Source organism: Sturnus vulgaris, chromosome 4 (assembly GCF_052056855.1).
Source record: "Sturnus vulgaris isolate bStuVul1 chromosome 4, bStuVul1.hap1, whole genome shotgun sequence".
NCBI classification, from domain to species: Eukaryota; Metazoa; Chordata; class Aves; order Passeriformes; family Sturnidae; genus Sturnus; species Sturnus vulgaris.
Genome location: NC_142246.1, coordinates 43,172,788 through 43,190,224, shown reverse-complemented (window position 1 = coordinate 43,190,224; position 17,437 = coordinate 43,172,788). Strand labels below are relative to the sequence as shown.

Here is a 17,437-nt window from a genome sequence, read left to right as displayed (position 1 = left end):
TGCTAAGGTCTGTAGTTCATGTCTTGTAGAATCATCACCTGCAGAAGCAGAAGCTGAGAAAACTCACGAGCTGTTCCTGGCAGGATGACTGTGACCTCCTCCTGAAAAAATGTTAATCTTCATAAAGTTGTCCCTGGTTTCATCAGCAGGGGTTGAGTGGCTGTAACACACTTCATTTTGAGTTGTGCCTAAAGCTTTCCTGGAGATCTTGGCCAGTTCAGAGTAGCTATCTCTTTGTTTTAAATGGATTTCCTGCAGGGACCTAATTGAACCAACACTTGAGTTCATACTGTAGACATCTCAAAGTGGTTTGTGGTGAACTGTAAGCTGACACAGTTCAGCTGCATGTCTTGAAAATTAGCCGAGTGAAGCAGTTGAGCTAAGATGATGTATTCAGAGCTTCTGCTTTCTCTGCTTTCTGTACCTGCTGCTAACTGGTGATAAGATCTGGGTTTGGGACCTCACCATGCCAGTTGGAATGTGGTACTTTGCCTTTGTTTTTGGCATTGACAGGTGATCTGCATTTCAAGGCATTCTGCATCCTATTTCCTCAGGTACTGGCTGTTGAAATTTACTGATGGGGCAGAAAATTTGAAAGTGGAGGAAATAGTCTTCCTGTAGTTTGAGGGCAATTGATGGCTTTAGATTGAAATTCTGTGTGTGAGTGGATTTTGTATACATGCATTTGCATAAACGCAAAAGGAGTCTGTTCAGTCAGCATTTGGGAAGAAGCAGCAGAGTAGCCAAGTTAAGTCACCATTTACCTTTTGCAAGATGAGCTGAAATCTCAGATGGGATGTCCAGCAACCACCTTACTTGAGTCGTAAAGGAGTTGTATTAATTTTAGATTTCTGAATTTGTTTTGCAGACAAGTCACATGAGAATCCATCTGTGATGAGTTAAAAGTGGTTCTTAAGTCCAGTGTAGCAAGTTGCAGTTCTGAGTTCTTACACAGTATTTTCTCTGTTTGTCAGGCTGATTCAGAGGAGGATGTGGAAGAGCGTCCAGAAGAGCAAAGGTAAGCTAAACTCAAATGGAAGCAAGAGTATTGAAGTTCATTTTGGTTTTTGCTTTAGGAAATACCAAAGTGTAATTGGGCAGACTACTAAAAAATTACTTTTTACTCCTGCATGTTAAATAGTTTTTTATTACTTGTGGCTTACAATTTTCTCAACTTAATTTTAATTTATTAGCAAAAGTAAAAAAATCTGTGCTCAGTGTATGCAAGCACAAAATACCTTCTTTCATCTCTTTTTCCTAATCCTGTCTCTAAGATGAATTTGCTTCTTACTGCTTTCACATAAAAAATGTTTATTAATTGTTTTATTGTATATTTTACAATTTATTTCTTTAAGGTAGGAAACAGTTTTCCATTGCACAATTTGTAAATGTAAGTAGTCTTGGAGTGTTATTTGCACCAAAGCAAGGAAAGAGGTGATGGAGATTAAAAGCCAAAGGTTTATTAATGCGTTGTTGAGGAACAATAAATACTCTGACCTTACGTCTTCAAATCAGATAAATAATAAAGCTCTTCAAAACAGTAGTCACAACTCTGCTGTTTATGTTAATATCAAGCCTTCTGTATTTTGAAGGGTTGGGTAAGTAGCATCACAAATTATTTTTTAAATACACATTTTGTTTCCTCTGAGAGTCCAGGTTAAAATGCTTGGATATCTACCAGTGAAAGACTTGCTTCCTTTGGTATATGTTAATATGGTTACAGCTTTCAGTGCCATGCCAGCCAGAAAGATCACAAGCCTTAAAATACACGTGTGTAACAGCACCGTTTTCTGATGGCAGCAGTTAACCACAAATGCTTTTCTCATTTATCTCCAGTCTTTGCCCTTAACTTAGGTTTGAGAGCAAACAGATCTGATAAAACACAAGCCTTATTGGGAGCTGGCAGAAGGATTAAGCCTGGGGAATGGGATGGTTATGATGGGTCTGTCCTGCACTGCAACACTTCTTCGCATGGCTTTTCCCCTTTCTGCCCCATTGGGAGCCTTCTCATCTGAACCCAGAATCACATTAAAGCTCCTGTGCCTCATCTCCTTGGGAATTACAAAGATGGTTTGGAAACAGGATGTGAGAATTACTGTGGCTGCTGACAGCTGGTGCTGATTACTTGTGCTTGCCTAAGTGCCCCAATTTCTACCTGCAGAGGGAATTTTTTTTCTGCCTCCTCTTGTGAAAAGAAGGGTAAACTACTGAAAACTGCATTTCCCTGCCTGAGTACAGAAGTTTCTGATATTGTAATCTGGGAGCTATTATGTTTTGGATGCAGAATTTTTACTGTATAACTTTATTACCTGAATGCTTTCTTTATTGAGAGGTAGTGAAAAGGCAGCAGTCTAATGCTGTGCTTAAGATTGTTTCTGATTGTTTCCTTAGTAGGCAGAGAGATGTAATTTAGCTGGTTGCCTATTTTTCTCTTGAGGTGGATGGAGTAATTGGCTACTATAGCAATAATAAAAATATTATTGAAAATAACTAGTTCTTGAGACTTGGAGAGGAAACAGTGATTTGACTGGAGTTTTTTTAGGTCGTTCAGGTGCTTAAAATTTTTTCTAGTAATTATTCATTTTCAAAAACAAAGTTGCTTTTTGGGAGTAAGGCTTGTAGAGGTTCACTTACATGGTGGAAGCAACCTCCTATTGTCATACTGAAATGCTTCAGGAAACTTGCCTAAACAGATCCTGGCTTGTGTGCATCTCCTAAACTGTATTGGTTTGTTGCTGTATGTAAACACATACATAGTCCTGTGTGTGCTCTATATACTGAAGGAATGTTGTAGTGTAAACTTCATGAAGAAGAACCAGCAAAGGTACATTGAAAAGATTAGAATTTATTAGTTTATTTCCAGATTAATTTTCATTCCCTTGGCTTACATTACTATATGGTGAAATCATGGGGATTTCCTTTTCCTGTAGCAGCAAAACCTGAAGCTTGCGGCATCTTCATCTCATTGTCTGACTGCATGCCCTGAGGAAATCAGCTGAAGCTACTGTAATATGATGTGAAGTCCATAGAAGCAAAGCACCTTAATGTAGGGGTGTTAGCAGAAGTTAAAGGAGATAGAGAAATCAGAAATTTCCCCAGAGATGAGGGAAGTATACAGTTCATTGTCTTGGGGCATGAAGGAGAAAGTCTCTTTCCGAAACATTGTTTTATTCAGTTTTTAATTCTAGGTTAGTGGGTTCCCTGGGAGCTTGCTAACCTACTTTGAAAAAAAACCAAACACAACAAAATCAGTAAAGTTATTAACAGTCTTTTAACGGACTTCCTGTGCATGTGCATCATAAGATCTCCCTTTTGGGGTGGTCTTCTTGGTTTGCTGTTCTTGTGGCAAGTGCACAAGGGAGAGGATGTAGTCTTATAGTTTCTGCCTTAGATTTAGCTTTAGCAAATAGAGAAATTTGCATGAGTTAAAAGGCGCTGTCAAAATATCAATTTTTGTGAAGAGCTATTTCAGAGGTGAATGAGAAATGGTTGATTTGTAGGTCCATGGATTTGCAGCTGCCCGAGAGTGAGGAGAAGATCATTATCAACTCCTTAATTTCCACCCTATGACTCCTGCTATTCTAATTGTTTGGATGCTTCCACAGGTTGCTTTGTGCTGGTTTTTGCCTCTCGGGATCAGATTCTGAAATAAGAAATGCAGCACAATAGACACTTAAGTACTGCTTCAGGCCACAGACTTTGACAGAATTAATGTGTATTTGGATTACCCTATTAAAAAGCTTTCAGTTTCTTTCCAGTTCTTCTTTCCAGCTTTTCTTGCATTTGAAAGTCAGGAGTAAAAAGATGCCTTTCATAACTGTCAGTGACAGATATTGAGAAGAAAAGGTTTTGTTGTTGTGTTTGGAGGGTTGTTTTTTTTGGGGGTGGGGGGTTTGTACTCCCACCCCTTCTTCCTGGTGGTTGTCACAACTGGCAGTAGCAAATTTTGAAGGTTTAGGTGCTTGCTAAAGCAGCATAATGAGTTACAACCCAAGGGAATGGTCTGAAGTTGTGTCAGGAGGTTTAGGTTGGACATTAGAAAAAGGGTTTTTCACCTTGTTGGGCACTGGAACAGCTCCCCAGGGAAGTGGTCACAGCACCAGGCTGACAGAGTTCAAGAAGCATTTGGACAATACTCTTAGGGCACATGGTGTGACTTTTGGGGATGGTTCTGTGCAGGGCCAGGAGTTGGACTTGATGATCCTTGTGGGTCCCTTCCAACTCAGCATATCCTGTGATTCTGTGAAATGCAGAAGTCTGGCATAAATAGAGGCAGTACTGTCAGGTGATGTGCACAAATGGTGCTATCAAAATTTTTAGCTTTCTGCTTCAAGGAAGTAGTCTTTGGCTACAAAATAATGTAATTTCATGTATATGACTGTCCTGGGGTGACTTTATGATGCCTGTATCCCCAGTCGTCTGTTCTGTTTGTGTTGGATATTGAGTTCTGCAGCTTTAAGACTGGTTCCAGAAGTGGAAGGGGAGAGAAGAGGTGTGGAGTTTATCAGAGACTGCACTGGCTCCCCCGCATCCTTCACACAGACTGTGTTGCCTGCAGTGGACAGCAGGAGAGAGCTCTCCTTTCCTCTTAGTTTTTGGCTAGCTGAGGCAGAGAAGTTCGCTAGACGTGGTTTTTTTTTCCTTTTTCTTGGAATTGTTTGAACCTGCTCTGGACTAAAAGCCCAGAGGAGCACCAGGAGTTGACCTGTGGTCTACTAGGGCCTGGCCTGGGCCGTGGCATTTCCTGACACCGGAGGGACTGCGAACAGACTGAGTGAGCCAGGCTGCAACCCATGAAAGGGACTCTTCTGAATTTGTCATCTCTTCAGAGCAATGAGAGGTTTTGTTGTTTAGTATTGTTCATTTTTGCGCTGGGGTGTGCTTTCCTTGTTAAATAAATAGGTTTTTTCCACTTCTCTCCAGAGAAATACTTTTCCTGAACCAGCTGGGGGAGGGACCACTTGAATCTGTTTCCTAGAAAAACCCCATTTGGAGATTCCCTCGCAAATTTGCCCTAAACCAGGACAATGACATTGTTAGTACTTGGATTTTGAGGACTTCTGCAGAAAGGCCTTTGAGGATGCAGTTTTGCAGCTGGCACATAAAGGAACATTTGCACCAGAGTAAACTTTTGTACTCAATATGTGAAGCATGCATTCTTAATATGTGATGCACAATGATTGTCTACGAGATGGGAAATCCATAAAATACTCGAAGTATCGAATTAAATTAGCCAGGAAGAGGACATTTTCCAGCCTTTTTCTATGGAAGGGTGTATTTTGCTTTGAGTAGCTAGGTATCAACTACTAGGAAAATTCCAAATATGGTGCAGTTGGCTCAGTCAGGCATTTCTGTTGAACTTTTGCCTTTGATCACTGGAGAACGTTTGACCCTGTGGACTGGAGCTGCTTGGGGCAGTAGATGGTATTGGCTCCCAGTGGGTTCCTGCTAGAGTGTCGGTGCAGTCTGGGAGTGACAGCTGATGCCCAGGACTCTGACCTCTCCTCATTACTTAGTGGAATTACTTTTAATCCTGTTGTTTTTGCTGTGTCTGTGAAATAGCGCTACAGATGTGGGGAAGAAATTGAAGATGGAAGTGGCGAGGGAGTAGCTTACTACCTGCCTGAGAGAGAACAAAGCAGCTGAGGTGCACAGATTGCAGAATTGCTAGAGGGTTTAGGGAATACTTAAGAGATGTAGGTATAATATTTGCTTCAGGAAGAATCCAGAGTGGCAGTGGGAGAATGAGCCTGCTTTGCATTGCGAATCTGTACATTGCAGTTTCTCCCTGATCACAACTTCAGCTCTAGTCAAGAGGTGCAGATGGGGTCTGGTGCTGTAGATGGAGTATTAAGATACTTCAGAGGTGACTCACCCTTCCAAAAAGCCTGTGGTCTTAGTGCCATAATTTTTGACAGTCCGATTGGAGAGTAGTGCTGTGGGACTTGTTGTATGCCTGTGCACCAGATAACTAGCTTGGGTGGTGGCTAAGGCAGGAAAAAAAAGATTGAAAAATAGAAAATCCAGTTGATCCTAACCTTTCTGCTTTTTTTTTTTTACTGAAATTAATAAAAATTGGTTTTGTGCCAGCAGAAATGTCTGAATATTAAAAAAAAAGTCTGTATTTATTTTTAAAATATATTTTATTAAAATCAAAGGGACTATCCATTTAGAAAGTGTTTCAAAATGAAAAGCTGAAAAGTAGTTCTGAGAGTTCTTAAGCTGTCTGAAAGGAACCATCTTAATATTTTCAACTTAAGCTTGTATGGAGTACCACTGATCACTTAGATTGTCATTAAAATTACCCCAAAAGTAAGTCTAACTACATGAAGACTTTTCCTAGAATATATGCTTGGTCTTAACTTGTAATAGTGAAAGCTGCTTTTATTAAGTTTTTAGTGGTTTTTAAAATTTTTGTTTTACAAAAGAAGCAAAAATCCATGCGTGTATTAAAAAAGAAAAAAAGGAACTGAGTTTCTTGGGAAAAAAAAAGATTTTTAGTCCCATTGCTTTACTTTCATAAGGTAGCAATTTCTGCAGTATGCACAGAATGCATGTTTTTAGTGGTTAGCACTAAAACATTCTTCAATATTGGCCAACTTTTGTTTTTAATTGATAAGTCATGGCTGTTGTGCCCCACTTCCACTTCGTCTAGATCACCAAGGGACTACTAATTTAAAGTTTTACTGGATGCCTAAATAAGTTAAATTTACTTTACTTAAGAAGTAAAGGAGAATTTAAATAGACACACCCACCTGTAACACTTTGCTGAAAATCCCTAAGGAAACACCTGCAGGGAGCACAGGATATTGTGAAACTGGACTAAAAGCAGCTTATTGCAAAGAATTGCAAGAGGTCAATGAAATTGGAAGTTCTCTTGTAGATGAAGAAACAGATAGTTCCTTCCAAAATAATGTGTTGCTCTTCCTCTCCTTCCTTATGCTTCTGCCAGGCACAGCTAGGGTGGCAGGTTGAACTCCTGCTGCTTTAATTGTTTATCTCTTTTTTTTATGTGGCAGTTGATTCACTGATGAACTTTGCCTTGCTGAACTTTGTATTAGATGCTGCTAGGGACAGCTCTTCCCCTGTGTGCATAACTTCTTCCAAAATACTGGTCCTTTTACAAAATTACATTGCTTGCCTGATACAGGGAGTAAAAAAAGCATTTTTTTTTCCCCCTGGAATATTGCATGGTGGTTCTGTGTGCTAACAAAGGTTTCAACTAGTATTAGTTTCTTTATTTCTAAATTGTTTTCAGACATTTCATAAATGAGAGAAGTTGCCCGGGCCAGCTGTACAGTGTTTCACACAAAACTGAGGAGCTGACCCTGTGGCTTTCTATGATCATGAGATAATGGCAAATGACAGTCTTGCACTTGTTAGCAAAGAGTTGTCAAACTTCTGTCCTCAGGGTAGGTCCTACTTGGCCTTGATGGAAATATTTTAAAGGTGATATGTGGCCATATTTAATTACTCTTAGACTTGCTGTTGCAGTCTGACTCATTATCAAAATCTTGTCTGTTTGCATTGAACAAACTCTCCTGGAATGTGTTCATTTCACTTTTGTGCACCCACTGGGCTGGAGGATGTTCGTGGTTGGACCAGAGATTCTTTGATCTGTCAGCTCGTATGCTACCTAAAATGGACTTTCTCATCTGTGGGTGACTACGTGACTTTGAGAAATTAAGGCAGTCTTGGTATGGGAGTTACAAATTGGCACTTCTGCATTCATATGGCTCATGGTGCCTTGAAAAGCCGCACAGGCTTCTATGGAAATACCAGTTTCTGTACCGGTAAAAATAGTAGGCTGGGGCTGCGAGGTCATTGTTTGCACAGGGGTTAGTGTGTATGGAGAAATTGTGTTTGTGGATATGTGCTACTGGAGGAAGCTTTCTGACGTGTAATGACCTGTTTCAAAAGGACAAATATACTGTGCTTTACATTTTGGTGCCCTATATAGTTCTTTCTTTGTCTTCCTCTGTTAATAATTTCTCCACTTTCTGTTCTCTGTATCTTCTGCAGATCTCTTGCGTACTGTCTTATGGCATCTCTACTTTTTTTTTAGCTTCTGTCTGGGTCATACCTGAAATGATTGTAGTTTCAGTACAGCCAGAGGAAGAAGGTGTCTTGCACTCTGTTGCCTGATGCTGTCCCCTACCTTGTGCAGCCCTACAAGTTCTCTGAATTAGAAGAACTTGTTTTATTGCCAGGTTAACATTTGCTTGTGATCATTCTCTGATTGGTTTCCCTGTTGCTTTCTGGTAGCATAAGCTGAAAATGTTCACAGAAGTTCTCTCACTCAATGTCTACAGCCTGTTGTGGGGACAGGTGCCCTGTGTCACCTGCAGGATGTCATCTCTCTTCTGCTTGTCTCATGTTGCTTCCAGGGAGCCCCACCTGTGCTGGTGTGGCACTGGACCAGACCTTGTGGCATTTTTTGCTCTTTCCTCTGTCCTTCAGACTGGCCTCTTCCTGCCTCCACCTTTTGTCCTGCTGCAGGAGTGGGTCATTGTGTGGTGGTACTGTGCCAGGACTGACCCTGCTCCTTATCTGCAGTGCAGGAGGAGCTGGGGAGGAGCCCAGCCAGATCTGTTATTCTGCTCACTGTTGTTGAGATAGATGGGGGACAGCTTGTGGGTGGATGGTGTGGCAAATTACACAGTGGCAGCTCTATGTGGACAGTTGCAAGCTGGTGCACACATGTGTACGTCATTTGTTGTGCTTTTTTTTTTTTTTTTTTTTTTGGCACTTGGTAATCTCCCCATAGCCTGTGCTTTGGGACAGAGCCCACCCAGAATGCATGCCCTTTAGAGTTAGGACAACCCTGGTCTGAGCAGGTGGGACAAGGGCATGTGATGTCTTATTTCCCATTGTGTTTGCTTCAGTACTGGCTGTAGAGCTGTGTGAGAGCAGAAACAAATCTTGTGGCACAGCCTGTTGGTGTAGTCATTCAGCAAACACATAGGGAAGGTCAGCTTTTAATGCCAGGCCAGTTGCATGCTGTGAAGGCTGTGCAAGTCTGCTTGGGAGCATGGCATTTTTCTTGTTAAACTTAACCTGCCTTGTTTTGAAAAAGGGGATATCAGGTCACATTTTGTGTGTTTAGAGAAGAGGGAAAAAAAAATCAAAGAAAAGCAAAAGTAAACAGCTGCAATGGTATTTTTGTCCATGTTCATTTGTAAACTTTGTGTTCCCCTAGCCTGTACTTGCTGCTTCTGTAATAAAAGTCATTCAGAATAGGAACTTGCTTCTTATGCTTCTACTTTTACATTTTAATACATTAGTAATGGATTTCAGATGTCTGTTAATCTCAGGCTAATCCTTCTGACCTTCTGAAAAATAGGTAGTCTCAGCTTTACAAAGTAGGTGGAGATAAATGATTACTATCTGCCTGGTTGGTAGCACATTTACATTTATCTCCTGAGGAGAATTTCCCAGCTTTTTTTAATCATGTGAATGCTGATACCTGATCTAATAGAAAGTTAATAATCTCTCTTTTTTTACTGTTCTGTGTTGCACTTTTTTATCCCTGAATTCTGCCATGTTCTTGCAGCCTGTTTCCTCTCCTGAATTAATAGAGGGCTTGATTGGAAAGCTTTTGTGGGTCCCAGGATAGGACCCAAGAGGGAATTGCTACAGAGAGTCAGATTTCTAGGAGTTCTAGGAGCTGGCTTTGAGTCACTGCGAGTGCTGCTGTTGAGTCTGGCACACTTCTTTCAGAGCTGACAGTGGCTGTCAAGCAATGTATCCAAATGTTAATACTTAACACTTTTATTAAAAGTTTGTTGGTGCACTGAGGTCTGATCTTTCTTGTGAAGCTGCTTCAATTATTTCTGTGATTTCTGGTTATTATCAAAATAAAATGGAAAAGATCATCCAGTGTCCTGTTCCCTGCTGGTATTCTTTTTCTGGTGTTTCCAAAGAGTTCCTCCGGGGGCAGCATGTGGGGTTGGTGGCATGAGGCAACTCTTTGCAGTCCTTCAGCTGCAGGTATTTATTTCTTATGAGTGAGGACAGAAGCAGGTTCAGCAGCCACATATAAGACCAAAATTTGGCTCATATATGTGCATGCAATTTAATGCCATCTCCTGACATTTGTTGGAACAGTGTGTTGTGCTGCCATTGGGACTACATTTGGAACAAAGTGGGACTTTGGAGACTTCTTTGACTCTGAGCCAGAAGTTTCAGTACAATGTGTTTAGCACCAGAGAGAGAAAAAACAGACGCATGCTTGTTGTTTTATTATTTGTGAGGAGGATCCTTTGAATGTCTTCCAAGGTCTTGAGGTTCCTGCATGTGGTGCTGCCTTTATACAAGCAATTGAAATTGCATGTGCACCGGATTTTTTAGGCTCTCGGACTTCCTTGCTGCTTGTGTCAGCATGCCAAAGTGCACCATGTTCTCAAGGCTTTTCTGGGTGGGAGTATGTAAAAGCTGTCAATTACTCCTCTGTTCCAGGCCGGGTGTTTTGTAAACAGGTGTGGTCTATGGGGACATTTCCCTCCTTTGAAACCCATCATCTTCACTTACAGTTTGGTGTTAGCTGTTGTCATTGAACAACACAGCTGAATCCTGAGAGAGTTGTATGATAGAAAGCTAAACTAGATGAATTCTACTGAATTATCTAACAATACAGTTTTAAATTTTTCTTGGAGGATAAATCACGGTGATTCATTAATAGAACAGTTGGTTACATTTGGTAGAAAATAAAAATTGTAATTTAAAAATTTAAAGTAATTAATTAACTACTGCTTAGAGTATGAAGATGTGCATTGCATGAAATGTCACAGTTGTAGGTAATAGGTGTCATCCTGGAAGATTTGATTGCCTTTGCAGTAGTTGATGCAGAAATTATTGTATGAAGTTGTTTGCTCTCTGTCTAACAAGGATTATTAGAAGGGTTCAAAATTGAAATATCAAAAGTTTGTCCTTTTACCTTAGAACTCTATCAAAGTTATTGACAAGTGGCTGTCATCATGCACAGAGCTGGACAGTCAGGGTTTTGGTGCAGTCTGGGCATTGAGCACCAGATCCTGGCTGAAGTAGTGCCGTAGCAGGTCAGCTCCTGCACCAGCAATAGCCACAAATCCTAAGCATTTTGGAGTAGTGATTCTATCACTGTACATGAGTGCTGCCCAGTGTGATGGTTACACTGGTGTCTTGATATTAAATCTCTGGGTGGAGGGGCAGTGGGTTTTTGCTGTGGGATGTGGCAAGAGGAGAGAGGTGGTTTTGTTTCCCCTCATTAAGTTCCCGCTGTCTCACTAGGTGCCCATCAGTGTCTTGCAGTAATCTACACTGTGAGGTTGCCCTGAGTGCAATTTGTTCCCCTTTTCATCCCCTCTGGCTCATCAGTTTGTGTTCTTTGGGGGCAGAGACTGTGACTGCACCTTGGGTCCCACTGGAGTTTCTGCTGCGGAAACAAAAGGCACTCTGCAAACACCAGGCCTTTCTCTTGCAGATCATGTCTGCTTTGGTGCACAGGGCTCTCCTCTCTAGACTAATATCTCATACCAAAGCTTAGAGCAGCTTGTTGGGTAAGGCAAAACTCAGCTGAAACAGGATGCCACCATCCATGCATGGTTGACTGGCTGTGGGGAGAGAGGCTAGGCAGCCAGCAAGTTGCACATGGCACTGGAAACTGCTTTAATGTGATGCTGAATGTCTGCATTAGATTTTTGCATCGGGGGAAGGACAGGGTGTAAGTGCTGGAAAGGCAAAGGTGGGGGCAAAAGTATGGTAACAAGCGAAAAAACCCTACAGATTGTTGTCTTGGTTTAATTTAATTTCCCCCCAAAATGTCTTGATTTAATTTCGTTTCCAACAAAATTAATTTGGTGCCAATGGACCAAATAATGTCTTAGTTTTGATTTGCCTATTTAAATATACTCATTTTCTGTTGTGAGACAGAACCAGGAGCAAAAGCAAGGCAGGCCTAAAACTTAAGAGGGTATAAAAAAGAAATTTATTAACTACACAAACAAAGGAAAAAAACAAATTCAGAATAAGATTTTTCAGAGCGCTCCTTCCTTCCCTCTCCCATCCTTCATAACAACAAAACAAACATACAACAACTACTTTGGTCAGTTCCCAACTCAGTCTTTTTCAGTTCACTTCCAGAGAGAGAAGCCTCCTCTTGTTGAAGCTGTAGGGATTTTTCACAAGAAGGAAGAAAACAGTCCTCTCGTGGTTTCATTTTCACGATTTGCATCCGTCCGGACCTGCAATCGTGACGCTCCTCCCAACTCCATAGCCTTCCCAGAGCTGTAGATGTGAGCCATGTCTTTCTCATGGGGTATTATTTTTAAGAATGAAATGTTCCACAGCAAAGGTTCTCTTCATTTCTTTTCTCTCTGTTCATGCTTCATCCTCAGAAAAACTGAGATCCCCCTACTTTCCTCAGGGCAAAGGTTCTCAACACAGGTGCTTTTTGGTCAAATCATCTATCAAATGGAACATCTCCAACCCCCCATGTCTTTCTCCACGGTTTATAGGAGTATTCAGTACATCAGTTCATCCCTACAATCTTACAAAAGGGTTTTCAGCCATCTTGACAGCATCTCCTCATTCTCCTTCCATCTAAAAAAACTTAGCTCTTGCTTCACTGACTTCAGAATATCTCCTTATTCCCTTTCATATTCAAAGGAAGTCCGGAGGTGTTGCAAATTTTATCTGAGCACTAAAGAGTTAAAGTTTAACACAACTACAAGAGTTGGGCCAGGCCCAGACTGCGCTGGGTTGGGGGGGGGTGGCTGAGGTGTCAATCAGCCTTTCTGGGGCTGGGCTGCAGCCCCCACTGCCCGTGGTCACCCCTGCTTCCAGACAGGGCCCGGCTGCCTCCCCCAGGCCGCGTGGGGGCTGGGCCGGCCTGGCCCTTCCAAAACTGCTCCGAGCCAGCAGCAGGAACCAGGCCCCCCCCCGAGCCGCAGGCCCATGGAGGAGGAAGCCATGAAGGTCTTATCAACGAGCCTCTTCCCCTCCGGGCCATCGAGTCCCCTAGTCTGCAAACGGGGCCCAAGCGGCCTCCCGAGCCTCCCCCCTTCATGGGGGGGAGCTCGGGTTGGTGTTACCTGCTCAGCCACCGGAAAGACAAAAAGGCTCAATTCCGGATTACCTCCTTTGCAATGTGTGTTCACGGAGCGAACTGACTTTCTCTAATTGGCTGTTGAAGTTGTCCCAATGTCCCCACAGAGGAAGCTCCCTTAGAGAGAACGACTGAGTTTCTTCTTCCCAAATCAACCCATCACAATTGTGAACAGAACAAAGGCAGCAAGCCGTGCCCTGATAGAAACATCAAGTGAACAAAGATGCTGGTAGATAGGGAACAAATGAGAGCTTGCTCATTTCAAGTGATTGGCAAAACTGATAAGGGACAACAGCAGATTTCAATCTTAGCAATGAAGGGAAAGATACACAATAACAAAAGGGAAGTGAAATGAGAGAAAGGAGGGAGTGACTGATTCATTACTGTTTGCACCTTGGGTAAGAGAGAAAGGACAGCAACACACACGGACCTCTTTAGGGAAAAAGGCCAACTTTATTGTACGGACAGCCCGTATTTAAAGTGTGTTACGTGCAGCTGGGACAGGACAGTAGTTCATTGGACAATAGGGAAAAACATCCTTGGGACAGTACCTCAGGATGTATCCCACGGGAAAGACACCAGGTGTTAATCTTTATTATGAATTCCACTTTGTTTTTCACCATATTATCATCCTGGGAGACTTCTTCCCTAACTGAAGCTGTAGTCAGCTTGTCAGCCTGGGAATGGAGCTGAGAGTCAGGAGAAATCCAGGCCTGAAAAGAATTTCCAAGGTGTAATTCCCTAGCTCTCTAAATGTGTGTGTCCACAGGTAACCACCACCTCTGTTCATTTCAAATGACTTTAAGGGTCTGTGCAAAACAGAATCAAGTCTCTTGTCTGTGGCTGGCAGATGTGTGCAACAGTCCTGCTGCACACTCATTTGGTGTTTGCTATTATGCAGTCAGCAAGTCAGACCTCACTAGTGACATTGTAGGTAATCTCTTAGATTTTTCCTACATAAATATATTTTGTGCTGAATTACATTGTCCTATCGACTGCAGTTGTGGCTTAGCGTTTTGAAGTTAAGGTTGTTTGCACGTCAATAAATGTATAACAGTAAAGACCTGAACTCAGAGATGATAAATACACTAACCATATATAAGCAAAAATTGTATAATTCCTGTTTTGTTTTGTTTTGTTTTGTTTTTTTTAATGGAACTGGAAGAAGAAGCACTGGGCTGCCCTCAGCAAGTCAGCAGCCCTGTAATACTGTAGAATAAGTTTTGCAGTTCATTACTGTGTTGTGGATTTAACAGGCTTGCTCAGTTTTTGTGCCTGCCTGCTGGTGCTGTGGGCTGTGTACTTCTCTGGTTTGTGTCTAAATCTCAATTCCTGGCAACTGAAGGAGGGTAGAGAACTGAAGGGCCTGTACTTGACCGACTCTTTGACCCATGCGTTACATGTTTTGTTGCTATTAACTGTCTTTCTTCAATAGGTATTGTCTGATTTTTGTCTTGGTGTGTTCGTCTTTTATTTGAGGCCTTTACTGCAAGCCTGCTGCCTGCAGCTTGCGAGGTGCTTGCTGTCTGCTTAGGTATTTCTGCTGCCTGTCGCTGACCCAGTTTCTGCAGTGTTTGAACTGCAGTTTTGAAAAGTGGACATTTCTGGCTTTTGTGAGCATTCTCAGTGTTGCTGGGATAATGTGGTTGATCCTGCAGATGCGGGTAGTTGGTTTAAAACGAAAACACACCCTGCCCGGGTCTTTCAGTCTTGCTTGTATTTTTTTTTCTCTCCTTGTAAATAAAAGCAGTTATTCCTGCTTTTTGGTCATTGAAGTGATGGGCTGTCTTTTGTTGTTCCTGAAACAATTACTGAAACATTTGCTATGTAGAGAAGTGTATAGAGTATATGCTTCCAAATTTTAAGATGAGAACCTTTGCCTTTGTCCCCAAGCTGAGGAAGCTTGTTTGCAACTTGGAAAACTTCAGATTGTCCCATGTCATCCGTGACTTTCCCATGCTGCCTGCCTCGGAGGTCTGGGTCGTTCTGGGTGAATGTACTGGGTTGAGGACAATGACACTTGGTTTGAACACTCAGATCTTCTTTATTTTCCCTTTTCCTACTGAAAGCTTGTAAGCTGTGGAAAGGTAAGATCAGGTGTCGAAAATGTGACTTTGTGGTAACTGCAAATCCACATTACCTACTGCTGGTTTGGGGCAGCACCTTAAGTTTCTTTATTCCCTCTGTTTTTTTGCCATATTCCTGCCAAAAGCCACGTCTTCCTTTTTGATGTGATTGAATATCTGCCTTACAAAGCCATGTTGCTCCTTTTTTAGTGTAAATTATTGCCATGGAGTGACAGAAGAAGGCTGGATGCACTTTGCCAAGCTTTATGTCTTACTCTTGGGTTCAGATGCATGTCCATCCATGTACCCAAATGTTCCCATAAGGAAGGGCAAAGTGGTATGTGTCAGTCCTGTTCCTCAGTCCACCTCAGCTGCTTCTCTGCCTATGAGAAGCTCCTCTGGCTTCAGTGGGACCTTTGTGTGAGTTCCCATGTGGGACCATTGCATTAATTTGCTTATCTTGAAGAGCAAGAAGAGTTGAGAGATATATGGCCAAGACCAGTTAAATACACCTTTAGGCTGCAGAGGGATCTTTACTGTGTCTGGAGGAGCTTTTCCTCTCATGGGCAGCTTGAGAAATCCCATGTGGGGCATGCAGAAGCAAAATGCATCCTTTATTGCAGTGGAAGCAGATGGCTGGTTAGCAGCTTGTCAAGAAACTAAAAATAGCATTAGTGATGCTTTGCCTTTGGTTTCACAGGTGAACATTTCCAGTTAGTGAACTCTGATTAGCTTCCTAGCTTTGAAATAAAGGAGGAAATGCAAGAATCTAGGGGAGGTGGAGTTTTAATATTGTACTTGGTTGCAAGTACTTTTTTTTAGTGCATATAAAATAATCAAAAGCTGACTTCCTGCTGGTTTTTTTCAGCTAATTTTCCTCCTTTTCCTTTCCTCACAGTTATCCTGCTGAAGGAAGCAAATGCTAACTCGTGGACTTTAGGTGCCCCTTGCTGGAATTCAGAGCCATAGCATACCTGAGATTTCTTTGGTGGTAGACATTTTGTTAATAAACCTGTGAAACAGGCTGTGTTTCATATGGTTCTGCATTGTATAATAGCAGAACACTGCAGCATTTATACATCAGAAGAAATTGGCTGAGAGCATATGCTATGCATTGGCTTCAACAGATCCCAGATGTTTTGTAAGGGCCTGGTGGTTTCTGTGATAAGTGTTGCAACTACTAAGCCTGGTAATGCCAATTTTTTTTTTGTTTTTGCCAGTTTGAATTTTCCAGTATAAATTTTTTCATATCTGCATGTTTCTTTTAACAAGGTAATCTAGTGAACTATAAATACACAGTAGTACTTAGGAGTAGGTCACAAACACACAGTGAGCATGGTTGTTTTATTAATAGCACTAAGTCATGGAGCTGTCTTTCCATTTTGCACACTACAACCCAAAGTGACGAGTAACACAAGACAGGAGAGCTCAGCAAGCTGCACTGTTCAAAAGGGGCAGCTAGGGAAATTTTGCAGGCTGTCTGTGATGCTGTCCTGTCACCGTGGGGGTTTACTGGCTTTAGGTGAAAAAGTGGAAATGATCTGACACTGTGGAGGATTCCCCTTTCTTTTTCTGACTGCAGGAGGGGATGTACTTTTCGGTAAGTATAACCAGAGTTTTGTATGGGAAACTAGAAGAGAAAAGGTCTTCGTTTGAGAGTAGGTTTATATGACTGCTATTGAAGCATAGAGATGATGATGAAAATGCACAGTGCTAACAGTGTTAACAGTCAGTTAATAAAATGCCAGTGAACAATAAAAATGGTCTGCAATTTTTTAAAATTGATATTTTTAAGAGGTTCTTAATAAGGTTCTGTGCTTTGTGTCCTATCTAAAAAAATACCACACATCACATATGGCATAGATTTAATGAATCAGTGCATCAGAACCAAAAGGTTTGTCAAATGATGCTGGAACATTTGGAGGGGGCCTGAAGAGGATATAATACATCCTATCTGGGAGGAGTTAAACAAGAACAAGAGAATGATGCTCCTATGAGATAGTGGTGGTGGTTTGAGGTTGAAGCTACTTTTTCACTGTTGGTATTTGGCTAGTGACTTTAACTTTTCATCCTGAAGACTAGTAGTGGCCTCTGGGTTGTGGGGGGAGCAGCTTAGTTTGCCTGCTGCGTGTAGGATGACTGTGTGACCGCAGCTTCCCCTTACAGCACCATGCTTACAGTACTTTTAAGAAAAGTGTAGCCTTGCTTCTTCTCCCTATATTTTTATTTGCATCATATATTCACATTGATATAGTACAGTTTGTGAAAATGCTTTTCAGTTGCATGA

General features: G+C 41.8%; 1 protein-coding gene across 3 annotated transcripts in view; it reads left to right on the top strand.

The window, feature by feature from the left end:
* The window catches only part of TMEM131L (transmembrane 131 like), a 78,702-nt gene that overhangs the window by 6,674 nt on the left and 54,591 nt on the right, over positions 1–17,437 (top strand). For all 3 annotated transcript variants that reach the window (XM_014890306.2, XM_014890304.2, XM_014890308.2), the window contains exon 3: positions 975–1,018. In XM_014890306.2, the coding sequence (XP_014745792.1) occupies positions 975–1,018 (44 nt within the window). The remainder of the gene's footprint in view (positions 1–974; positions 1,019–17,437) is intronic.